Source organism: Alosa alosa, chromosome 24 (assembly GCF_017589495.1).
Source record: "Alosa alosa isolate M-15738 ecotype Scorff River chromosome 24, AALO_Geno_1.1, whole genome shotgun sequence".
Lineage (NCBI taxonomy): Eukaryota > Metazoa > Chordata > Actinopteri > Clupeiformes > Clupeidae > Alosa > Alosa alosa.
In genome coordinates this window covers 22159214-22180160 of record NC_063212.1, presented here as the reverse complement: position 1 = coordinate 22180160, position 20947 = coordinate 22159214, and the positions used below count along the sequence as shown (strand labels likewise).

The window sequence follows — 20947 nt, the reverse complement described above, 5'->3', positions numbered from 1 at the left end:
GCTTGGTGGAAAAAACTGTTCTGGAGTCTGGTGGTCTGAACCTTAAGACTTTGATATCGCTTGCCAGATGGTAGCAGCTGAAACAGCCCATGACTAGGATGGCTGGGGCCATTATGATTCTTTTGGCCTTTCTGATGCATCTCATGTTGTATAAGTCCTGGATGGAGGGCAGATCACATCAACAGATGCCTTGTGCTGTACGCACAACTCTTTGCAGTGCTTTTCATTTGGTGGCAGAGCAGCTTCCAAACCATAGATAGATAGATAGATAGATAGATAGATGGATAGATAGATACTTTATTGATCCCCAGGGGAAATTCAAGGTCTCAGTAGTATACAGACAACACACACACATTCACTAACAGCAGAAAAAGTAATTAAAAGTATATAATATAAAAACACAACTAAGCAATAAGGACAGTAGAAGATAAAGAATACACTAAAATACAAATTATACTAATTAAAACAAGAACAAGAACAAAGTCTATATATCTATATATCTATATACCACCTTTAAGAAAAGGTATAAGTGTGGCCACAGTTCGGCTGTGGCATGGAGGGAGGGGTTATGCATGTGCTAATGTGCTAATATAGCACGCAAACAGTGAGGCAGAAAGACAGTGGTAAAAAGTGGCTAGTGGACAGACAGTATCCAAACATGGAGGGGGTGAAGAGGCAGACAGACTATGCAGAGAAGTCTATATCTCCTCTTCCCTTAAGTGAAGCATTGAACAGTTCAAAGGCCCTGGGGACAAATGACTTCCTCAGTCTGTCTGTTGTGCAAGGCTGTGAGCGAAGTCTCCTGCTGATCAGGCTCTTCTGCTTAACAATAGTGCTGTGGAGTGGGTGACACTCATTGTCCAAGATATTGATCAGTTTGTTCAGGGTCCTTTTGTCAGATATTGAAGTGATGCACTCCAGTTCAGTTCCCACTACAGAGCCAGCTTTCCTTACCAGCCTGTCAAGTCGCCCAGCATCCTTCTTCTTTGTGGTTCCTCCCCAGCATACCACTGCATAGAAGAGGACGCTGGCAACAACAGACTGGTTGCATTGATGCCTCCATGCATTGATGCCTCCAATCAGGATGCTCTCTCTAGTGCCTCTGTAAAAGGCCTTCAGGATCTTGGATCGCATACCAAACTTCCTTAGTCGTCTGAGGTGGAAGAGACGCTGTTGGGCTTTTTTTTAACAATCTGAAGTGCCATTTGTCTTACTATTCAAAATGCCTGTCAAAAGGCAATCAAATTTTAGCAGTCAATATATGTTAGCATAAATCGATGATCTTCCTGAAAGTTTAGATAATGACATATATAAGCTATGTACTAAGTAAGAAACAACTTCTCAAGAAGGGAGCACTGAAATAGGCACATTTATGATGGTGTCAAATCTCAGCCACTTCAGAAACATTGTTATTCAATAGTAATCAAAGAGATCCACAACTTCCCATTTCTACTAACTGGCACTTCTAAATCCACAATTTGTTGTAATTGCTGTGGCACTGTTGGACCCTGGTAATTGCTGCTTGTGGCTATCTTTATATTTATATTTTTATTTATTATTCCTACATTATGTAACTATAAGGTAGTTTAACATAAGGTAGTAATGTAGCAGAGCGGTACAAAATATGACCGCCGCCCAGTCCAGCACATTTTTTCCACAAAAATAAATCACGCTGAAAGGCCTATATGATTCTAACTGTCTCACTAAATTGCATTATCCACACTCAATTCTCACTGGTATCTACTAGACAACAAGTACCAAAACATGATTAGTTCATAGATTTCACAGGTAAAATTCATTTTATACAACCCCACCCCCATCTTGCATGTTCATAATTCTGAGAAATTCTTGAATTGTGTGCATGTGTGCGTGTACACGTTTATCCTTATGTGTGTGGGTGTGTGTGTGTGTGTGTGTGTGTGTGTGCGCGTGCTTGTGTGTTTGCCTTGTATGTGTGTTTGTGCATGTGCATGCATGCGTACATATGTCTACTGTGTGAGTATGTGTCATACGTATGATTACTGTGGATGTATGTGTGTGCGTGTGTATCTGTTTATGCACATGTGTGCACATGGAATGGGTTAACATGACCCCTGGAGGCAAACATACGGAAAAAAATGGTCATCCTAGGCCCTACGGTTCTCAAGATATTCACAGAAAACTGTGTCTGCCCTACCCTCCTTTCGGGGGGTCCAGTACAGCGGGGGGGCTACAGATCAAAACGAAAAACGATGGTTCCATGCTATCCATGTGGGGTTACATGCCCACCAAGTTTCGTGTAGCCCGGTCTTTCAGTGTCCCGGGAATCCTTGTTGGTGTACGGTCACTAAATGTACACATAAATTATTTTATTGTAAGGCCCCCCATGAACGAAAGTTCACAAAACTTGGCATGCATTCGGAGGGTGTCATAATGGTCCTACACTTTCAATTTTGTGCACCATGTCAGCCAGAGATATTGTGATGAAAACACCTAATTTTTTGCTTTTTAATTTTTAATTAGGTGGCGCTATACATGAAATAAGTGGTAATGGGATGGGTTGACATGCCCCCTTAAGACCAACATACAAAAAAAAGGTGGACCTCCTAGGCCCTACGGTTTTCGAGATATTCACAGAAAACTGTCTCCGGCCACCTACAGGCCAGTTGGTGTAGAGTAACATAAATTAATTTATTGTGTGGCCCCCCATGAACGGAATTCCACGAAACTTGGCGTGCATTTAGAGGGTGTCATAATGATCCTACACTTCCAATTGCTGCTTTATGGATGTCAGGTGAAGGGTCCCTCCATGGGAGTCCCTCAATGTGAATCAATGAATTACAAGTGGTTAGATAATATGCCAAGGAGTGAAATCTTAATGAGTTTGTAGATAGTGTCATAGATATAATAATTTATAGACTGATTTTTCTTGTTTCAGTTTCAAAAGAACTTTTTTTTCAGCTTCTTGGTAAAATCTGCAAGGGTCAAATAATATAAAAATAATAAAACAATTTGCAATTTGGGTATCAATAACACCACCAAAATGCCTGTTTCACATGTTTGCATGTGCAGTACATTTAAATACAAGGAGTTTGCTGAATGGAAATGGGACTTTGGAATTGCATTGTATGGTCAGATAAAAATGAAAATTGTTATCCCTAGGGTTGCAAAGCTAAGAACCATGTTATCACAGCATTGCATTTTTAAGTCTCTAAGATATAATCATTTATTGATTTTACCTGAGTTGTCTTGCTCCAGTTTAGTCACCTTGCATATTAGATCTGCCAGGGTCAAATAACAAATAAATGAGCAATTGTGAAGCACTGGGTATCAATAAAATCACTAAAAATGCCTTTTCACTACAGTCAATATATATTAGCGTAATTGACATAGGATAATTGACAATGAAAGGCACATTTATGATTGGGCTCATCAGCCGCTGCTTAAACCTTCTTATCTCCTCTGATTCAACATAATTTGCCAAATCAAATAGATCTACAACTGCCGATTTCTAATATTCTACAGCTACTAAATCCACCGTTGGCTGTGACCAGGCTTGGAATTTCACCATTCTGGGGACAAGGCCACTTGGCCTTCAGTTGGGCATATTTGGTGGGGGGCACAAAGGCCACATGTCAGGGCACCAAGGCCAAAGTTAACTATACAGAGTAGTAGGCTATAAAAATGATCAAAGTTGTATTTAGCCCATTCACTGCAGTAGACCTGCATCACTGTATGAAACATTTAAAAAACATGAAACATGACATATTACATAGAACTGTAAATCATCTGATCATCTAATATTTACAGATATCTAGGCTATATATAACATTTATTTTATATTTGGCCTGTTATGAAATCATGTATTGAACAATGTAAGCACAGCTCAGCTTTAAGAAACTCAAATAGCCTAGATGCATGCTTAGCATTTTGTGATCATTAAGGCTACTTTCACAAACTCTTAGTCAGCTGTCCTCTGATTTACCAATATCTAGGCAATATTTGTAACATTTATTTTGTATTTGGCCCGTTATGAAATCATGTGGAACAATTTAAACACATTGTAAAACTTAAAGCCCAAATTTGGAGACATCCATGTATGTCGAACTTTACTGCAAATTCAAAACTGTATTACTCTGGAACGGCTAACTGTACAGGGGACTGCTTTACACCTTTATGTTTGGTAAGGTCTCCTGTTTATTCTGATATATGGTTTGTCTTGTGTTAAAAGAAGGGTTCATAAAGTATTCCACCGAGATAAATGGGTAGGGAGATCATGGGAAGCAAAACCTTCAGTAGAATGTATGATTAAATTGAATTATATTATTTACTTTTCTCGTGAACCATTCAACACAGCAATTATCGACTAACATCGTTTAAAAGCTGAGAAAAAGCTCTTTCATGTGATACTTGGGATGTCTGTGTGATGAATAGGCTACTTCGCGAGTAGTTCAACTGAGAATGGGTGAATTTGGACGCACTTTCTTTCTTGCAATGTCACTTTCTCCACTGCGTAAAAGACTAAATGAATTTGCCACAGGCTAAATAAAAATCGCTATTAGTAGGACGCAAAGCAGAATATTGAAAGAAGGGGGCACCAAGGCCACCGTGGCCTATAAACCTCTGATTTTCAAAGGGGCCTCACGGCCAACCCAAGGGGCTACGACGGCCATGGCCACCAAATTTCTGCGTCTAATTCAGCTTCAACCATTTAACGTAGAAACTCTGTTCAAACTTTGTAACGTAGGTCATGAAAAGGACACTTGAGGAATGTATTTTTCGTTTTGGTAAACTTTATACTTTTTGAGATATTAACATAAATCAAGCTTATTTTTCCCCATAGACTTTGCATTGGCACTATGACATCACAATGGGCTAATCAAACTGATTTGCATCAACTGACAGCAGCTCCACCAGGCCCCATCACAGAGCCAATTAACCTCCTGTTCTCTGCGTCTCCATTGAACTGGATAGCTCACTTCTCTTCCTCACTTTCTTTTACTTCTTTTCTTCACTTCATCCATTAAACTATCTGTCTATCAACATCCATTTAACTGTCTACCTATACACATCTATTAATTCACTATTAAATAATTTTGCTATTTAAACTCAACTATTGAACTGTTCAGCCATTCAAACTGTTAGTCGTCATCAACTATGACTCCCACCAACTGTTTCCTCTACCCACAACTGTTTCAAGTCCTCACTGCAATAATTCCCTATTGAATAATTTAACAATTTAAACTATCAGACTATTTAACTGTTCACCCATTGCAACTGTTAGTTGTCATCAACTGTGACTCCCGCCAACTGTTTCCTTTTCCCACAACTTTTTCAAAATAAAAGTTCTCACTACAATTCCCTATTAAATAATTTAACCAAAAATACTCAACTATTTAACTATTCAGCCATTGCAACTGTCAGTTGTCATCAACTATGATTCCCGCCAACTGTTTCCTCTGCCCACAACTGTTTCAAAATAAAAGTCCTCATTACAATAATTCCCTTTTAAATAATTTAACAATTTAAACTATTCAACTATTTAACTATTCAGCCATTTCAACTGTCAGTTGTCATCAACTATGACTCACGCCAACTGTTTCCTCTGTCCACAACTGCAAATAAAAGTTTGTTTTGCATTTTATGTTAATGTATGTTTTGCTTTTTCATGCACTGGTAATTTCCTCGAAATGACATTTTCTAGTTATTATTATTATTATTATTATTATTATTATTATTATTATGTATTAGATGAATGCTCCCACAAAACCCTGAAGGCCAAGCTGAGGAAGTTTGTGTGTGATACGGGAGCTGACCGCCATATCCTCTTTACATACAGGGAGGTTCCTCAAGCATCCACTGGCTATTCTGTCTTTGAGCTGCTTTATGGATGGCAGGTGAAGGGTGCCGTCATGGGGGTCGCTCAATGTACATTAACAAAGTGATTAGATAACACAAGGAAATGGAAATGATAAAGAATAAAATGCCATAACAGATTTTATAGAAGTCTTCAAGATGTAATGCTTTGACTTCACCTGAGTTTTTTTTTTTTAGATTCCCCACCATTTCCTTCTCTGCTGTTAGTCACATAAAATACTGACTGACCGGTTAGACTTTGTAACCAACACATCAAGAAACATGCTAGACGAAAAACATATTAAGATATTTAACAGCAACTGACATGCATTAATGCTCCAACTAAACACTGAAAACCATGTTTTTAACATACAGGAAAGCTCTTCAAGCATCCACTGGCTACTCTCCCTTTGAGCTGCTTTACAGATGTCAGGTGAAGGGTCCCTCAATGTGAATCAATGAACTACAAGTGTTTTTTTAACACATCAAAATGTAAACGACAAAGAATAAATATTTGTATGCCTTTACAGAGTTTGTAGAAGCGTTCTAGATGTAATAATTTGTTGATTTTACCTGATTTTTCTCGTTCAAGATCTTTCACCTTTTTCTTCTCCGCTTGCAGCTCATCGTTCAGATCTGCCAGTGTCAAAACAACATGTAAATAATCAATTGTGAAGCACTGGGTATCAATAGCATTACTAAAAATGCCTGTTTAACGAATGTACATGTACAGTATGTGTGCAATCTCAGTTTTAAGTATTTGATAAATCATAACTGTATATGCCCTATGATGCATGTCAATATAAACCTGACCTGCCTTTCTGTGTAGTATGATCGTTACAGCTGATTTAGAATGCTGCAGCACGCCTAGTCTTCAATCAGCCAGATTCAATAGCCGGGTACAACGAATACTTTTTTTTTAAATTGGATTTTGAGTGACTATTTTTTTATTTGGCCGGTGAGTGGTGTGCTACTACTTCTGAACCCTGTGAGAAGTCTGTGAGATTCTTTTTTGTGAGAATCTTTTTTGGATGTGGGAAGGGCAGCTGCTCCAGTATCTTGAAAGTCTATGCCTCTTTGTGTCCCATGGCACTGTAGAGGGTTTGTCTGTTGGGAAAGACCCTATGGTGTCGCAGTTTCTGAAAGAGCTGACTAGCTGCGTCCAGGCAGATGTTTGAGAGCTCCATCTTGCAACCTCCCCTTGGAGGTCTTTTGATCAACTTTCTGATGCATAAAACTGCATTTTTTTGGCCACGTGCTCTACCAAGATGGTGAGTGAGCTGTGTGCACTCTCCATCAGTGCTACATGCTTGAGGTGGAAACCAACCTTCAACCTCATGGGATGAACCCTCTCTAACCTCTGTGTCATTGTCATTGAACTGGAGGCATTTTGCCCTGAGCCAGCTTGCCAAGCTAAAGTGGCTCTTAATGATCTCTGCCCAGTCATGGACGCTGTGACAGGCGCACACAGACAGCTTTGTGTGCTATGGGGGTAAGCAGCTGGATCACCCAGTGTCTACACACTGTTTGACCCACAAATTGGTCAATTTTTCTGACCTTCTCTGGGCAATGTCTCCAAATGGCCTAGTGGCTCATTCCACATGTAGAATGGCCATCTAATGGGCACCATTGCTCTTGGTGACATAAGTGCAGCAGCATCCTGGAGTACTCCATGGATCCCTGCCAGAGTTTATAGAGTCAATGTGACGTCCGCCACTATTGGCTCCACTGTTCTTATGCTGGTTGCCGACCTGACTGGTCTTCAGTCCCTAGCAACACTTTTGGTATTGCTCATCCAAGGTGTAGACCGTGGTGATGGTCTGAGGGACTGACCTCACCATCTGTTGCCGCTCGGAACGAGCTGAGGCGTGTCCCTGGATGCATTGTATTGCTGCAGGACAGCCTCCAGGTCAGTCACATGGATATAATGGTCTCGAGAAAAGGTAGAGGGATGGCATCATTCAAGGTGTAGACCGTGGTGACGGTCATTGGTCGGTCTTGTATATCTATAGTTATGGACACAACTTACATTTTGTCTTCTGCCGGAGGAATGGACAAGGCCTACTGAGTGACTTAACCAAGGCTGTAGCTCTTTATCTCCCTTCATTGACTTAAGATTGACACTCATGCTAAGCTGCAGAAACCCATCAGTAAAGAAGGTCATGCACCTACTTATGAGTGTATGCAACTCCTCCACTTCATGTGACATGAATAAATGATGACTCTCAGACTAATACTCTTAGAATCTCGTTCCAGTTTTACCACCGTACTCCTCTCTGTTTCCAGATCATTGTTTAGAACTGCCAGTGGTAAATATATATAAAAAATAATATTTTATTTGCACATATATGTTATTAAATTATGTTTCAGTGCTATCTCTATATGTCAATACATTTCAAAAACTAAGTGAATTACCTTTTTTATCATTATTGAGTCTTCTTGTTGTTTCAGCCACCTGGTTTCGCAGTTCTGCCAGGGCAACTTTATAAACAGATTGAGAGTTGGTTAGAGTATCCTGTGTTGTGTTGACTGCACAGTTCAGTCTCACACCTGGCTGCCTGGACTTGGACACATTAACTTGTAGATTGGGAGGTGGGTGTGCTATCAAGGAGGCTAACCCATGGGTGCTAGCACCGCTACAAGTCTCTTAAAGTGTCAGGAGGAAGGGTTACTCACTGCATACCACCCTTCTGGCTGCCTTCCATTTACTCTGTAATGTACTATCTCTAACAGGCATATATTGATACGACTTTCACACGTGAGTTCTTCAGTGTTCAGTTTATTAACTTGCCAGCTTGAACTACACTACATCCGGTGTATAGCTTCTACTAAAGGCAGAACAATGCCCTAGGCTATAACATTGACATCTTCAGGTCACTACCTGACATTACACACTCCCTCTGAACTGCACTCCCATCCAGGTCACAGCACTAGTATAACCCATGTTGTGTTTGACTGTGCAGCTAAGATAGGGACGTGTTAATGGCGTGGCTAAAACCCAGTTGCTAATACGTCTCTTCAGGGTTCGGGATGAAGTTACTAACCACACAATTACTACACCTGCTGGCTACCAATAAATAAACACTGTGTATCAAATTAAATGTAAAGAAAGGTCGGCCCCAGCTGTGTACGCCGTCGCCCCGTGGTCTTTTCCGGATCCCACCCCTGCTCTCTCTTCCATTCGCTTCCTGTCACTCTCCACTGTCCTATCATTAAAGGCATAAAGCCCAAAAAAATTTAAAAAAAAAAAAAAATGTAAAGAAAGGTTTATCCTTCAGTGTAGAGAATATCAAACAGAATATCAACACAAGTAAAGAATATCAACACAACAGAACTACAGAAAAATGTCGAACATCACTTAGGCTTATATTAAGAGCAATATTGTCGAATAATGCCAGCTGTATATATTTTACATAGGTTTTATTAAACTCTGTTCTCTGTGTCAGTTTGTATTGGTGTTTACTTCTGTGTCTATTTGTGTTTATTAAAATGGTTTCACCTTTTTTCTCCAGATCTGAGACAGACGACTTTATTTCATCCAGTATCTCCAGCAGATGATCCACCCCTTTGATAAATTAACAGTTAAGAGAAACTATTATCCTTCAATGTAGAGATTAACTCAACTAAACTACAGGCAATGTGTCAAACATCCCGTAGGCCTAATTAAATAGTAACAATGTTGAAGAATTAATATTAAATTAATGTTTTACTTTATGTTTAAGTAAGTTATGTTCTCTGTCTGTGGGGATTTGTTTAGGAAAAATTAACCATTCTATAGATTTGCTGTTACTCGTGTCTATTTATGTAATAACATTAAAATATCTTCACCTTCTTTCTCCAGTTTCGGTTGAAATAGAGCCATCTCCACATCGGCTATAAATTAACAGTTATGTTAAAAAATGTACATCAGGTTATCACAATCAATATATTAAAGCACAGTCTGCAATGTTAATCTTGCACACTTTTTTGCCAAATTCAGCAAACTGCCCCTCACTGTTTCAACAAAAAAAACACAGTCCTGCTTCTGTAAATGTAACTGTATCATTCCATCTACAACTAAGTTGACTTAACATTTTAAAGGCAACTTATATGAAAAACATTTTGATAAATTAATCAGACTACTTACCAAGACTACAATACCCTCTTACTGACAAACAAAAGAGTTCTCATCGTTGACATTATACAAAGCCTTATATTATTGATATTAAAGTGATGGTTCGGTGTGAATTACACCCTATGGTCATTTGCACGATGTCCGCGAGCCAAACACACCCCCAGAAGCTTATTTTTCCTTGGTTGAACATTGGTTGAGTTAGCGCTATCAGTCTATGTATCAGCCCAACAAGTCATGTATCTCGTAAATTACTCCACTATTCATGCCCGGAATGTTACCAAACTTCTACAGTAGTACTAATGGGTTCTGTCCTCATAAAACGAGGCATTGAAAAAGCCCATAAAAGTCCTGGCAGAAAGCAGTGCATTAGGATGTAGTACCAATTCATAACAATGATTAGTTAACACTAAGTTGTAAACACTTCGGAAAAAAAATAGTAAAAACTTTGGATATACCAAAAAAACGTTTACGTAATTGCTTTCTGCCAGGACTTTTACAGGCTTTTCCCAAATCACGAAGTAACGTTGACGCAGCGGTAGCTAGCAGCAAAGAATAGAAGCCATCAGGCAAGTGTTATTTAAATAAACTCCTGGTGTACTTACAAACTTTCCAATGCCTCGTTTTATGAGTACAGAACCTATTTTTACTATTGTAGAAGTTTGGGAACATTCCGGGCATTATTAGTTTACGAGATACACAACTTGTTAACACTAAGTTGTAACACTAAGTTGTGGGGGGCAGCCGTGGCCTACTGGTTAGCGCTTCGGACTCATAACCGGAGGGTTGACGGTTCGAACCCCGACCAGTAGGCACGGCTGAAGTGCCCTTGAGCAAGGCACCTAACCCCTCACTGCTCCCCGAGCGCCGCTGTTGTTGCAGGCAGCTCACTGCGCCGGGATTAGTGTGTGCTTCACCTCACTGTGTTTTCACTGTGTGCTGAGTGTGTTTCACGGATTGGGATAAATGCAGAGACCAAATTTCCCTCACGGGATCAAAAGAGTATATATACTATACTATACTTGTTCCATTAGCGCCAACGTTAAGCCATTGAGCTGATACATAGACTGATAGCGCTTTAAGGTTGACTCTCAAGGTTTTAGTTGTTGACCCAATAAAGGAGCTAATTCATATTACAGGCCCAGTAGTACTGACGGAGATTGGGCAGACCTAGACCTCCCTTGGTTTTAGGCAGCTGTAGCACAGATCTCCTAATATGTGCTGGTTTGGAAGCTCACTCACAAGGACATTAATGGGGAATAACTCACTTTTTTCCAGATATAACTTATAACCATTTAGCCTTCAAAAACTGCTCAAAGATGTTAAGAACAGCTGGCAGCGAGGGGGCAGGGTTAGAAATGTACAGAAGGAGGTCATCGGCATAGAGGGAAAGTTTATGTGAGCGACCAAATCTAGTCACAGTATTGATTTGATTTGGGGCCTCCACCACCTTGACGACATCAGTAATATTGAATACTGTGATCATTCACATCAGTGGCGATCCTAGTCTTTGCTCGATCCTCCACACACACATGGAAAATGATGGCTTGTCATATGTTTCTATTTCATATTTTGGAATTTATAAACTTTATATATTTTGTTAATAATGTATAGTATTGTATGATCTGCATAATTACTAATAGCTAAAAATATTTAGTAATTTGATGTAAACGTTTGCCAATAGGTTGTGTAGCTTATTTCGGAAAACTCAACAGTAGGTCTAAATGAACTAAATTCCATAGCCTAGGTAGTAGGTTAGCAACACAAACTTGAGAGGTGCAAGTCAGCAAATCAACTTTGCCACTCGCTCGGATCACGACAGCTGCATAGCTGCGTGCGTGTGAGGAGAAAAGACACATAGGCTATGTGAAGCGCACGACTGTCATTCTTAAAAGTAGGCTATATCGATACTAATACAATAAGGTATTGTGAGGTTTTTAATTTCAGGGTATTGCAATACTTTTGCAGTATTGGTGCACCATGCACCACTAGTCAAAGGAGAGCAAACGCTTAGATCATGGAGAGACAGCAGATGTGAGGAAAGTCTAGGCGCTCAACCTTATGACATTAGGTGCACCAGTGAGACCCAGGTGTCGCACCCTTAAAAATTTTGGTCGCATTTGCGACCAAATTGGTTGCACTCTGGAGCCCTGCACTGTATAGAGAAACATTTGGGCATGAGAATGAACACTCCTGTTATTGCCTAGATAATAGGGTGTGTGGCATACTTTAGTAACCATAAGCTGGTGTGCCTTGGCGGTGTTTTGGTTTATTCTCTGGTGTGCCTTAGCCCCAAAAAGGTTGAGAACCTCTGGTGTAGTCCATAGCGAACCTCTGGTATAGTGTGTAGTGAATGAGGGGATGTTCCAAATGCAGTGCATGTTTAAGTCCTATTCCTCCACTCCCTTGCTTTTGTGATCTTGTCCATTGTTAGTGCTGCCAATTACACACTTGCTGTTACTGTGTTCATTACCCACAGCGTTTAAAGCAACACTCTGCACTTCTGAACAACACCATGCTTAAACAGCTTCAAACTAATTTTGATGATCCACTGACTTATAATAGGTAGAATGATGTCTCTGACATTGCCTGGCATTGTAGACTTGCAATTGACATGTAACTTTATAACTTTTTTTTAATTTTGACATTGGGTATAACACAATGGGTATGCAGTATGTTGAAAAAATGACAACAAAGGGTATAAATACCAATTCATACAATATGTTCACACCCTGCCTTCACTTTTTCTTCAAACATCTGTCATTACCTTGAGATCCTGCAATCTTCTGGTCCTTCCCTCGGTCTGCCAGAAAACATGTAAATTCATGGTTACTAATCACCAGAGAATTGTTTTTACTCATGCTTTCCATCCTCCCTTTTTACTGACAACACATCAGAGCTGTCACACAATCGGAGCCAAACCTATAGATACATTATATAAAGTTAAACGTTTGGTGGCCAGTGTTTTATGTATACCATGTACAGAGTAGGATCCCCTTTTTCCTCAAGAACATATAATTCTTCTTACATGGATTCAGAAAGATTTTGAAACATATGGAATCAGAATTGACTCATATGTTTTGAATGTGCTTATCACATTTTGAAACTGTACAAATACTTGTAACTGTAAAAAATATTTTACCAATAATAATATTACCAATATTACAAATATGCACTACACTTCACAGTGTGGGTACGGATCAGTACAAATATGCACTACACTTCACAGTGTGGGTACGGATCAGTACAAATATGCACTACACTTCACAGTGTGGGTACGGATCAGTACAAATATGCTTATACACTTACACTATTCTGTGGGTACAGATCAGTTTTACAACTACAAATCAACCTGCAGTTACAAATCTTTTACCATAACAAATATATTCAACAGTTACAAATGTTTTCTGGAGGTACACAGACTTTTCACCTTGGGTCAGTTACAAATCTCTGCTGAAAGGTTTTTGAGGCTTTACTTCTCATAATTAGCGCTTGGGTAAGTCTACCTGTGACTTAATTTATCAGATCTGATTTACCTTTCATCTTTTTTCCCTCGTTTTTCTTTAATTTCTCCATTTTTGCCTTCAGTCCTGTCAGGATAACATGTACAATTAGTGTGTACAGTGAAGTAATGAAATTAACTTGTTACATGTGAAAGCACATAGATTGAATATAACACAAACTATTTTGTGTCAAGTGTAACCGTATGTCCAATCTATTGAAAATCTGTGTCAAAATACAAATGGTATAAAAACAACATTACAGCCCAGACACACTTTAGCAGCAGTTACTGTATGGTGTGAAGGCTAAGTAATGTAAAGACATGCATTACAAACTCATGTAGGGGAGATGAACCTAGGTGAAAACAAAATCCACAACATACACAATACTGTAAATGGTGTGTGAAAAGGAAAGGGTTGGCAAATTTCTACATGGGCAAATTGGTTTGGATTATAAAACTGTAAAGTTTGTGGCAATACCATCAAAGGGAAATTCTCTGTACATAAACTGGAAAACAGTTTAACATTTGAATTGTGATTTAGTTAAGAGTAAAGTGAGGGGTAGAAGTACTGACTCGCTATGCGTAATTTCATCACAAGGTGCGACTAATATATGGTATTTATGAACAGACTGCAGACATAGCAAAAGTGACAATTGTACCAAAACAAGTAGACGAGTATTTGTAACTTACTGAGCACCTGTGGAAAGCAAAGACTAATCAAGCAGCACACCCCCTCAAACATCACACACTCAGGTATGCTTAAACATAGGCTACATAAAATTAATAACCTTCTATGTTAACATTCAGTTTCTTATCCAGTTCAGCCAGTTGATCCAGTTCAGCCAGGTCCATCAGCAGCTGATCTAGTGGAACACAGTCTATAAATTAAGTTCAATACACAATTTGACTTCATGTTTTGCAGATATGCTTTATAATGAAAGAATGTCTAGTGTACAGATATATACAGCATTGTTCATTAAAGGAGAATTCCGGTGTGATATTGACCTAAAGTGTGTTGAAACATGATACCGAGTGTGAACGTATGTCTCATAGCTCACCTCGGCTTGTCCCCTACACTCAGAAATCTGGCGCTAGTTAGCCAATGCTACCAACAGTGTTTCGTTGCGGTGCCTCGGGCATCGGCCTAGCCATGCAAATAAATCACTGTTTTACACCATTTACGAGGCTCAAAGTAGCTCCATACTTCATTACATTCATTACATTTCATTACATACATACTTCATTGGTAGACATCCGAGGGCCTTGATATTTAAAACGAGACATGGAGAACTTTGAAAAAGCACTGGTAGTTTATTTACAAGACGATTTATACAGACAGTACCTTCAGGAATTTTACCGTTCGACGCCATCTTGAATTTAGTCACTATAAGTCTAAGCGACGAGTACAAACGAACAGGTATGATAAGGGATCAGATTCCAAAAATAATTCAGTGGAAATGCATGGATTCAGTTGCTTCCAGCAGCAGCAACTGGAATCCATGCATTTCCACGAAATTATTATTGGAAATGAATTTGCTGAAATTCCTATAATATATTTACCGTCTCCTTCTTGCAAATTCCGTGTGGCCTGAATTTTCAACGTCAGGTTCTTCAGCGCTTCTGTATAAAGATTGATAATTATTAAGACAATTATTACATATTAAATTAAACTGAGTAATACATTTTCATCTTTTCATAACATATTTAAAAAGAACAACATGTATTAGTACTACTTTATTTAGTCTACCCACATTCTTACCCCACAAGTTACAAGTTACCCCCCTCGGCAGATTTACACCACATGGCTATTAGCATTTAGCAGATTTGGTTTCAAATGACAGATAATGTGTAGTGTCTGAACACATGAATAACAAGTGTTTTAATCATTTGAGTCTGAGTTATACTGTTTGATGAGTCTTGACCATCAACATCTCAGTTTCAACATTTATCAGATTATATTTACCTTTATTATTTGTCAGTCTTGTGGTAATGGTCTTTATTTGCGCCTGTAATACTCTCAGGACCCCTTTATAGAAGGACAGAACACAGTTCAAAAACATTGTGGATTAATATAATTAAAGGTTTAAAAAACTTTGAAAATCGAAAAACTTTTCCCATGTCACACCAAACAGTGACAGCAATATTTTACAGTAGGCTGTAGAAGACAACACTACTGATGATGACTAATATATTGATCATATATAGTGTCTTTAAAGAAACCCAAGAATGCTTTACAATAACAAAAATAAATTTAGAAATAATAACAATTGTATACGGTTCATTCTATGTAACGGGTGCCATTTGCATCCACAACATTTGATGAGACGCATAAGGCACAAACTAGAGCCAAAGTGGGTTTCTAAAGCCTAAAGCTATTCAAGGGTTCTTGTACAACATTATGTACAAGAAAATACTATTCTTAACGTGGATCACATTTTTCACAAGTGCATGGCCATTTCCATGTGTCCGGGTTGACCGATATGACATTTACATCAAAAATATCACCTCGTAAATTTTATACTCTTATCAAAGTTTTGTTATTTTATATATTTTCCTGATGACATTACACATATTTATTCAGAATAAAATCATGTTTTCTGGTGAATATTTTATGTTTTTTTTGTGTCCCTTGGTTCGACTTCATCAGTTTCCGACAACATCAGTCTTAACGTTGTCTTATTTCAACAACAAAATATGTCATCGTGTCAGAAGATGTCCAAACCGTTGAAGGACTCAACAGCCAGTAGACTGCGCCAAAATCCACCATACATAAGTTGATAAATTTATAATTACTATTTTATTAAGTAGAAATAGCTAACCACTACAATAGCGTCTTACCTTGTTTCTCCCCCACCAGTTTAATATACTCTGCCACCACATCATTCTTCTTCCACTTCACTTTATCCTTCTCCATTGTCTCTTTATTCTTCTCTTTCACTGTAGTAACAGAGGAAACATCTGTGCACTCATGTTCACTATGCAAATGCAAACAACAAGATGTACAGACCCTATGCTTACTGCTGATAACTAGTGCTGTCAAACGATTACAATTTTTAATCACGATTAATCGCTGAATTCCTATAGTTAATCACGATTAATCACATATTTTATCATATGATTAAAATTCTATTATTTTGCATTTCTGAAGTTTCTTTCCAGGAGTCCATATTAACAATAAAGCAATTATTGTTTATCTTGATTGGGATTCAAATGAAAGCAAAGCAATTTACTTTATTAACTGAACTTTAAGACATAGGTCTATTTGATTATTTCAAATCAAATTTCAAAAGATGTGCAGCAGACCTGAGGCAACACAATATATTCTTCAGAAATATAGCTGATATAAACTGAAATAAATGCTACTGCAGAAGTGCATGCACAAAATGTAGGCCTACACACATTATAAAGGGCATAACAAACAGAAAATATTATATTCATACTATATTCATTATCTTTGAGTTCAGTTGAAAATAAGGAACTTTTCAACATGAGTGCATTGCCATTTTATAGGCCTACAGTCTATGGTGCACTGTCACTTGCCACACACATCAACGCCGAAGTTTTTAACAGGCAAACACTGGATGAACAATGGATTTTATGGAGCAGAGACTGGGTAAGACGTAAACACGGAAGTGACGTAGCCTAGTTCCCGCCTTGACGCGTGACTTGACAGATTGCAATGCGTTTGGCAGATTGAATGGCTATTTGAATTTTGCAACACAAAGAGCGTGACTAAAGTCCAATGCAATCACGGGGGGCGCTATTTCTTTTCCATTTGAATAAAATGCCTCAAAACGATGGCAAAACGTTTTGCCCAAAATAATCCAAAATCTTTTCAGGCTGGCATTGACAGTTTTGCCAAATATGTTTTTAAAATGCAATCCTACATTGCACTTTAAATATTAAATTGCAAAACGAATTGAAAAGTTAAATGATGAAACTGAATATTGAAAATTAAAATGCAAAATGAATTGCCATTTGAATTTTGAGACTGAAGTACCATGGCAAAATGGAATGCAATTCAATCCATGTTTATTCTATTTTTTAACCAAAATTATTGGAATTGATTTTAGGATTTCATTGTCACTCTGCAGATTAAAATACAATTTGCTGGATATTATTGCAAATTGCAATATTAAATTGCATAATGAATTGTCAATTGCATAATGTAATGTCTTTTTGAATTGCATATTGCAGATTGCATTCTCATTTGAATAAAGCTACTCATATGCTTCCATAGCATGCCTTTGCGTAGCCTACTAACGGGCGCATCATCATAAAGATACATTTGATCTGCATCACGCCCCATTTTAGCAGAAAACATGTTAACATTATATCATTGAAAGACAGCTAGTAATCACACGTTGACGTTACACCTAGTTATTAATTCACAGGACATTCAATCATTTTACTAACACGGCAGTTATGAAGAATTGTGTTTATGTAACTTAGTCATGTCGAAACGATGTACATTACCAACCTTATTCGCTTGCAATACCCCATGTATTATACAAATTTAGCATGTACACTTACCATATATCCCATGCAAAATGGTTAGCTTGCTAGCTAGCTAACTGTGGAACTTCAGTATAACATAGCCAATTATCTCACCTAGTTCTAGGAAATAGGCTACGTTCATATTACAAGTGATAGAATGAATGTGTGACTTATGTTTAGTTGATGTTATGACATGTAAAGTTAAGCTTGCTAGTCAGCCACGGGCAGTTTGACTGTGCCTATCGATACATTCGTGACACTCCTGTTAGTAAACTGGAGAGAGCAAAACATAGGAACATGGTCACATTAATCCCATAAACACACAGATAACTCTTACACCAACCTTATTTTGTGCCTTTTATTCATGTTTGTTTCAAGATTTAGTAAGTTTACTATAAGCACGTTTTGCTCTCCACTTTGATGCAGCATAGATTTCCATTATATCAGTCATCTTCTTCCCCCTAAAAGGGGGCGTGTATACAGCACATACAACGTTCTGTTCCATTCCATTCGTCAGTGCGTATTGTTTAGTTTCCGGTCTGGCTAGATCGATGTGGTGTTGTAGTTGTTCTAACGTTACTAGTTGTTGCAACAGCATGTGAAAAAACGTTTGTTACACAAAAATGAACGTTAATCTCGCGATAAAAAAATTGACGCCATTAAAATAGGTTTCAGTTAACGCCGTTAATAACGCGTTTAACTGACAGCACTACTGATAACATATTATGTCAAAATGGTCATGTGTGCATTAAAATATCACAAATTATCTATCGTATACAGGTGCATCTCAAAACATTAGAATATTGTGGAATAGCATTGCCCTGTCCAAAATAGAGATTAAAGGCTCAGGAAGCAAGTTCCAGTGTTTTGACTTATTAGAGCTCTGCTCAGGTCAACATTTCTGTATTATAAATTCTTTATTCTAATATTTTGAGATACTGGATTTTTTATTTCCATGAGCTTTAAACTGTAATCATCAAGATTAGAATAATCAAGATTTAAAGATGACATTGTCTTTACAAATTGATTTATGGCCGGTGGCACAATACTATAGGCTTTTTTTTTGCCCAACAGCCTTAAAGCTTAAATCAAAGCACATTCGATATCAAGGCTAACAGTTATTTACTGTGAAAATCACTGTTGCTAAATTCAGGCATGGGGCGAGATTTGAAAGTAGGAAAGTAGGCCTATATAATATTAGATCTTGAAATGTCTGATGAGCCTAACTTGAGAGAAAATGTCCTTGATTTAAGCCCTGCATGACAGGCCTATAGATATTAGAGGGCTGCATTGGGATTGGGCAAATCCCAATGTCTCACAAATCTCGCGGGATCGGGCGGTTTGAACTTTGCTGCGGGTGGGAATGGGTGGCTAAAAAAAACACTGCGGGATCGGGATGTAGCCTAGTGTTGTAAAATTGTGCTGCGGCTCCTGCTCCGTCTGTGTGTGTGTGTGTGTGTGTGTGTGTGTGTGGGAAGTGGGTAGAGCAGGGATAGAGAGAAAGAGGAAGCAGATGTGTAGCCTACTGTATATGCGACCGGAGCAGAGTTGGTGGAATAGGTTGAAGTCTTGTACAGTGTGTGCAGTGTCCGAATTAAACCCCAGGCTAAAAGCCAAGCTCATTCATTTGCTCACTAGAAACGGGATTTTACCCCAACATTATTTATTTTATAACGTCGGCCCTGGAGGCAACGAGTCTCCCCTGGTTTTCTGACCACGGTCGGAAATGAAGCAATCAGGAAAGGTTATATATAAGTATAAGTATAAGTATATATACTCTTTTGATCCCGTGAGGGAAATTTGGTCTCTGCATTTATCCCAATCCGTGAATTAGTGAAACACACTCAGCACACAGTGAGCACACAGTGAGGTGAAGCACACACTAATCCCGGCGCAGTGAGCTGCCTGCATTAACAGCGGTGCTCGGGGAGCAGTGAGGGGTTAGGTGCCTTGCTCAAGGGCACTTCAGCCGTGCCTGCTGGTCGGGGTTCGAACCGGCAACCCTCCGGTTACAGGTCCGAAGTGCTAACCAGTAGGCCACGGCTGCCCCTAAAGGTTAACACTAGGGACAGGATGGAGAAACAAACATCCCCATGAATCTCTTTATTAATAGCCTATAAAATTACATTTTTTCTCCTGCAGGACGGGAGAAGACACAAAATCAATGCATCTCTATTATTGCGCGGGCATACATGTAAATTCTCAGAGTTTTGCGGGAGTGGACATAGGCCTACACATTGCGGGAGCGGGCGGGAGTGGACATAGGCCTACACATTGCGGGAGCGGGCGGGAGTGGACATAGGCCTACACATTGCGGCAGCGGGCGGGAGTGGACATAGGCCTGCACATTGCGGGAGCGGGCGGGAGTGGACATAGGCCTACACATTGCGGGAGCGGGCGGGAGTGGACATAGGCCTACACATTGCGGGAGCGGGCGGTAATGGTCAGAAATTCAGCGGGAGCGGGATGAAGAAAGCAGTCCCCCGCAGGGCTCTAATAGATATTTTCCGAGTGTCTCGGGTAGCCTATGTTATCTTCACAAAATGTTTCAGTAATTTAGGCCACATAGGCTACTTGGAAAAGGCAGTTAGATAGTGTTGGACTAGTAGTTCTAAGTTGGACTACAAGGGAAACACTGATTCATAAAATCTGACTAAATTAATCCGATAATGGGTCTGGGGAACACTGTGTGGGCAGGTGACTTTCAAAGCCTATGGACTTTCGAATGAAATAAAGGTTAATCGGAACAATAAATACTGGTATTAAAAGGTTATCTAAAATTGAAAATAACGGTTTTACTCCGGAACAAGTGGAATTGGTTTTGTTCCCGCTTTTGGTTATGTTCATCCAAAAACTGTGTTTGTTTGCGTTTTTTTGTTTTTGTTCTTTGAACGGTTTCTAGATAGATAGATAGATATATAGATAGATAGATAGATAGATAGATATATAGATATATAGATAGATATATAGATATATAGATAGATACTTTATTGATCCCCAAG

At 38.9% G+C, this 20947-nt stretch overlaps 1 protein-coding gene across 2 annotated transcripts in view; it reads right to left on the bottom strand.

Moving 5' to 3' along the window:
- Positions 1 to 928: 928 nt before the first annotated feature.
- LOC125289166 (butyrophilin-like protein 2) overlaps positions 929 to 20947 on the bottom strand; it is a 49665-nt gene continuing 29646 nt past the window's right edge. Inside the window, exons 7-18 of one of the 2 annotated variants that reach the window (XM_048235869.1) lie at positions 16287 to 16385; positions 15412 to 15474; positions 15009 to 15068; positions 14237 to 14311; positions 13483 to 13536; positions 12714 to 12749; positions 9664 to 9708; positions 9335 to 9400; positions 8251 to 8316; positions 6409 to 6471; positions 3219 to 3260; positions 929 to 1226 (exon numbers count right to left, since the gene is read on the bottom strand). In XM_048235869.1, the coding sequence (XP_048091826.1) occupies positions 1186 to 1226; positions 3219 to 3260; positions 6409 to 6471; positions 8251 to 8316; positions 9335 to 9400; positions 9664 to 9708; positions 12714 to 12749; positions 13483 to 13536; positions 14237 to 14311; positions 15009 to 15068; positions 15412 to 15474; positions 16287 to 16385 (710 nt within the window). In that variant the 3' untranslated portion in view covers positions 929 to 1185. Of the gene's footprint in view, positions 1227 to 3218; positions 3261 to 6408; positions 6472 to 8250; positions 8321 to 9334; positions 9401 to 9663; positions 9709 to 12713; positions 12750 to 13482; positions 13537 to 14236; positions 14312 to 15008; positions 15069 to 15411; positions 15475 to 16286; positions 16386 to 20947 lie in introns of those variants that run through there. The other variant, XR_007192590.1, reaches the window with a different exon arrangement.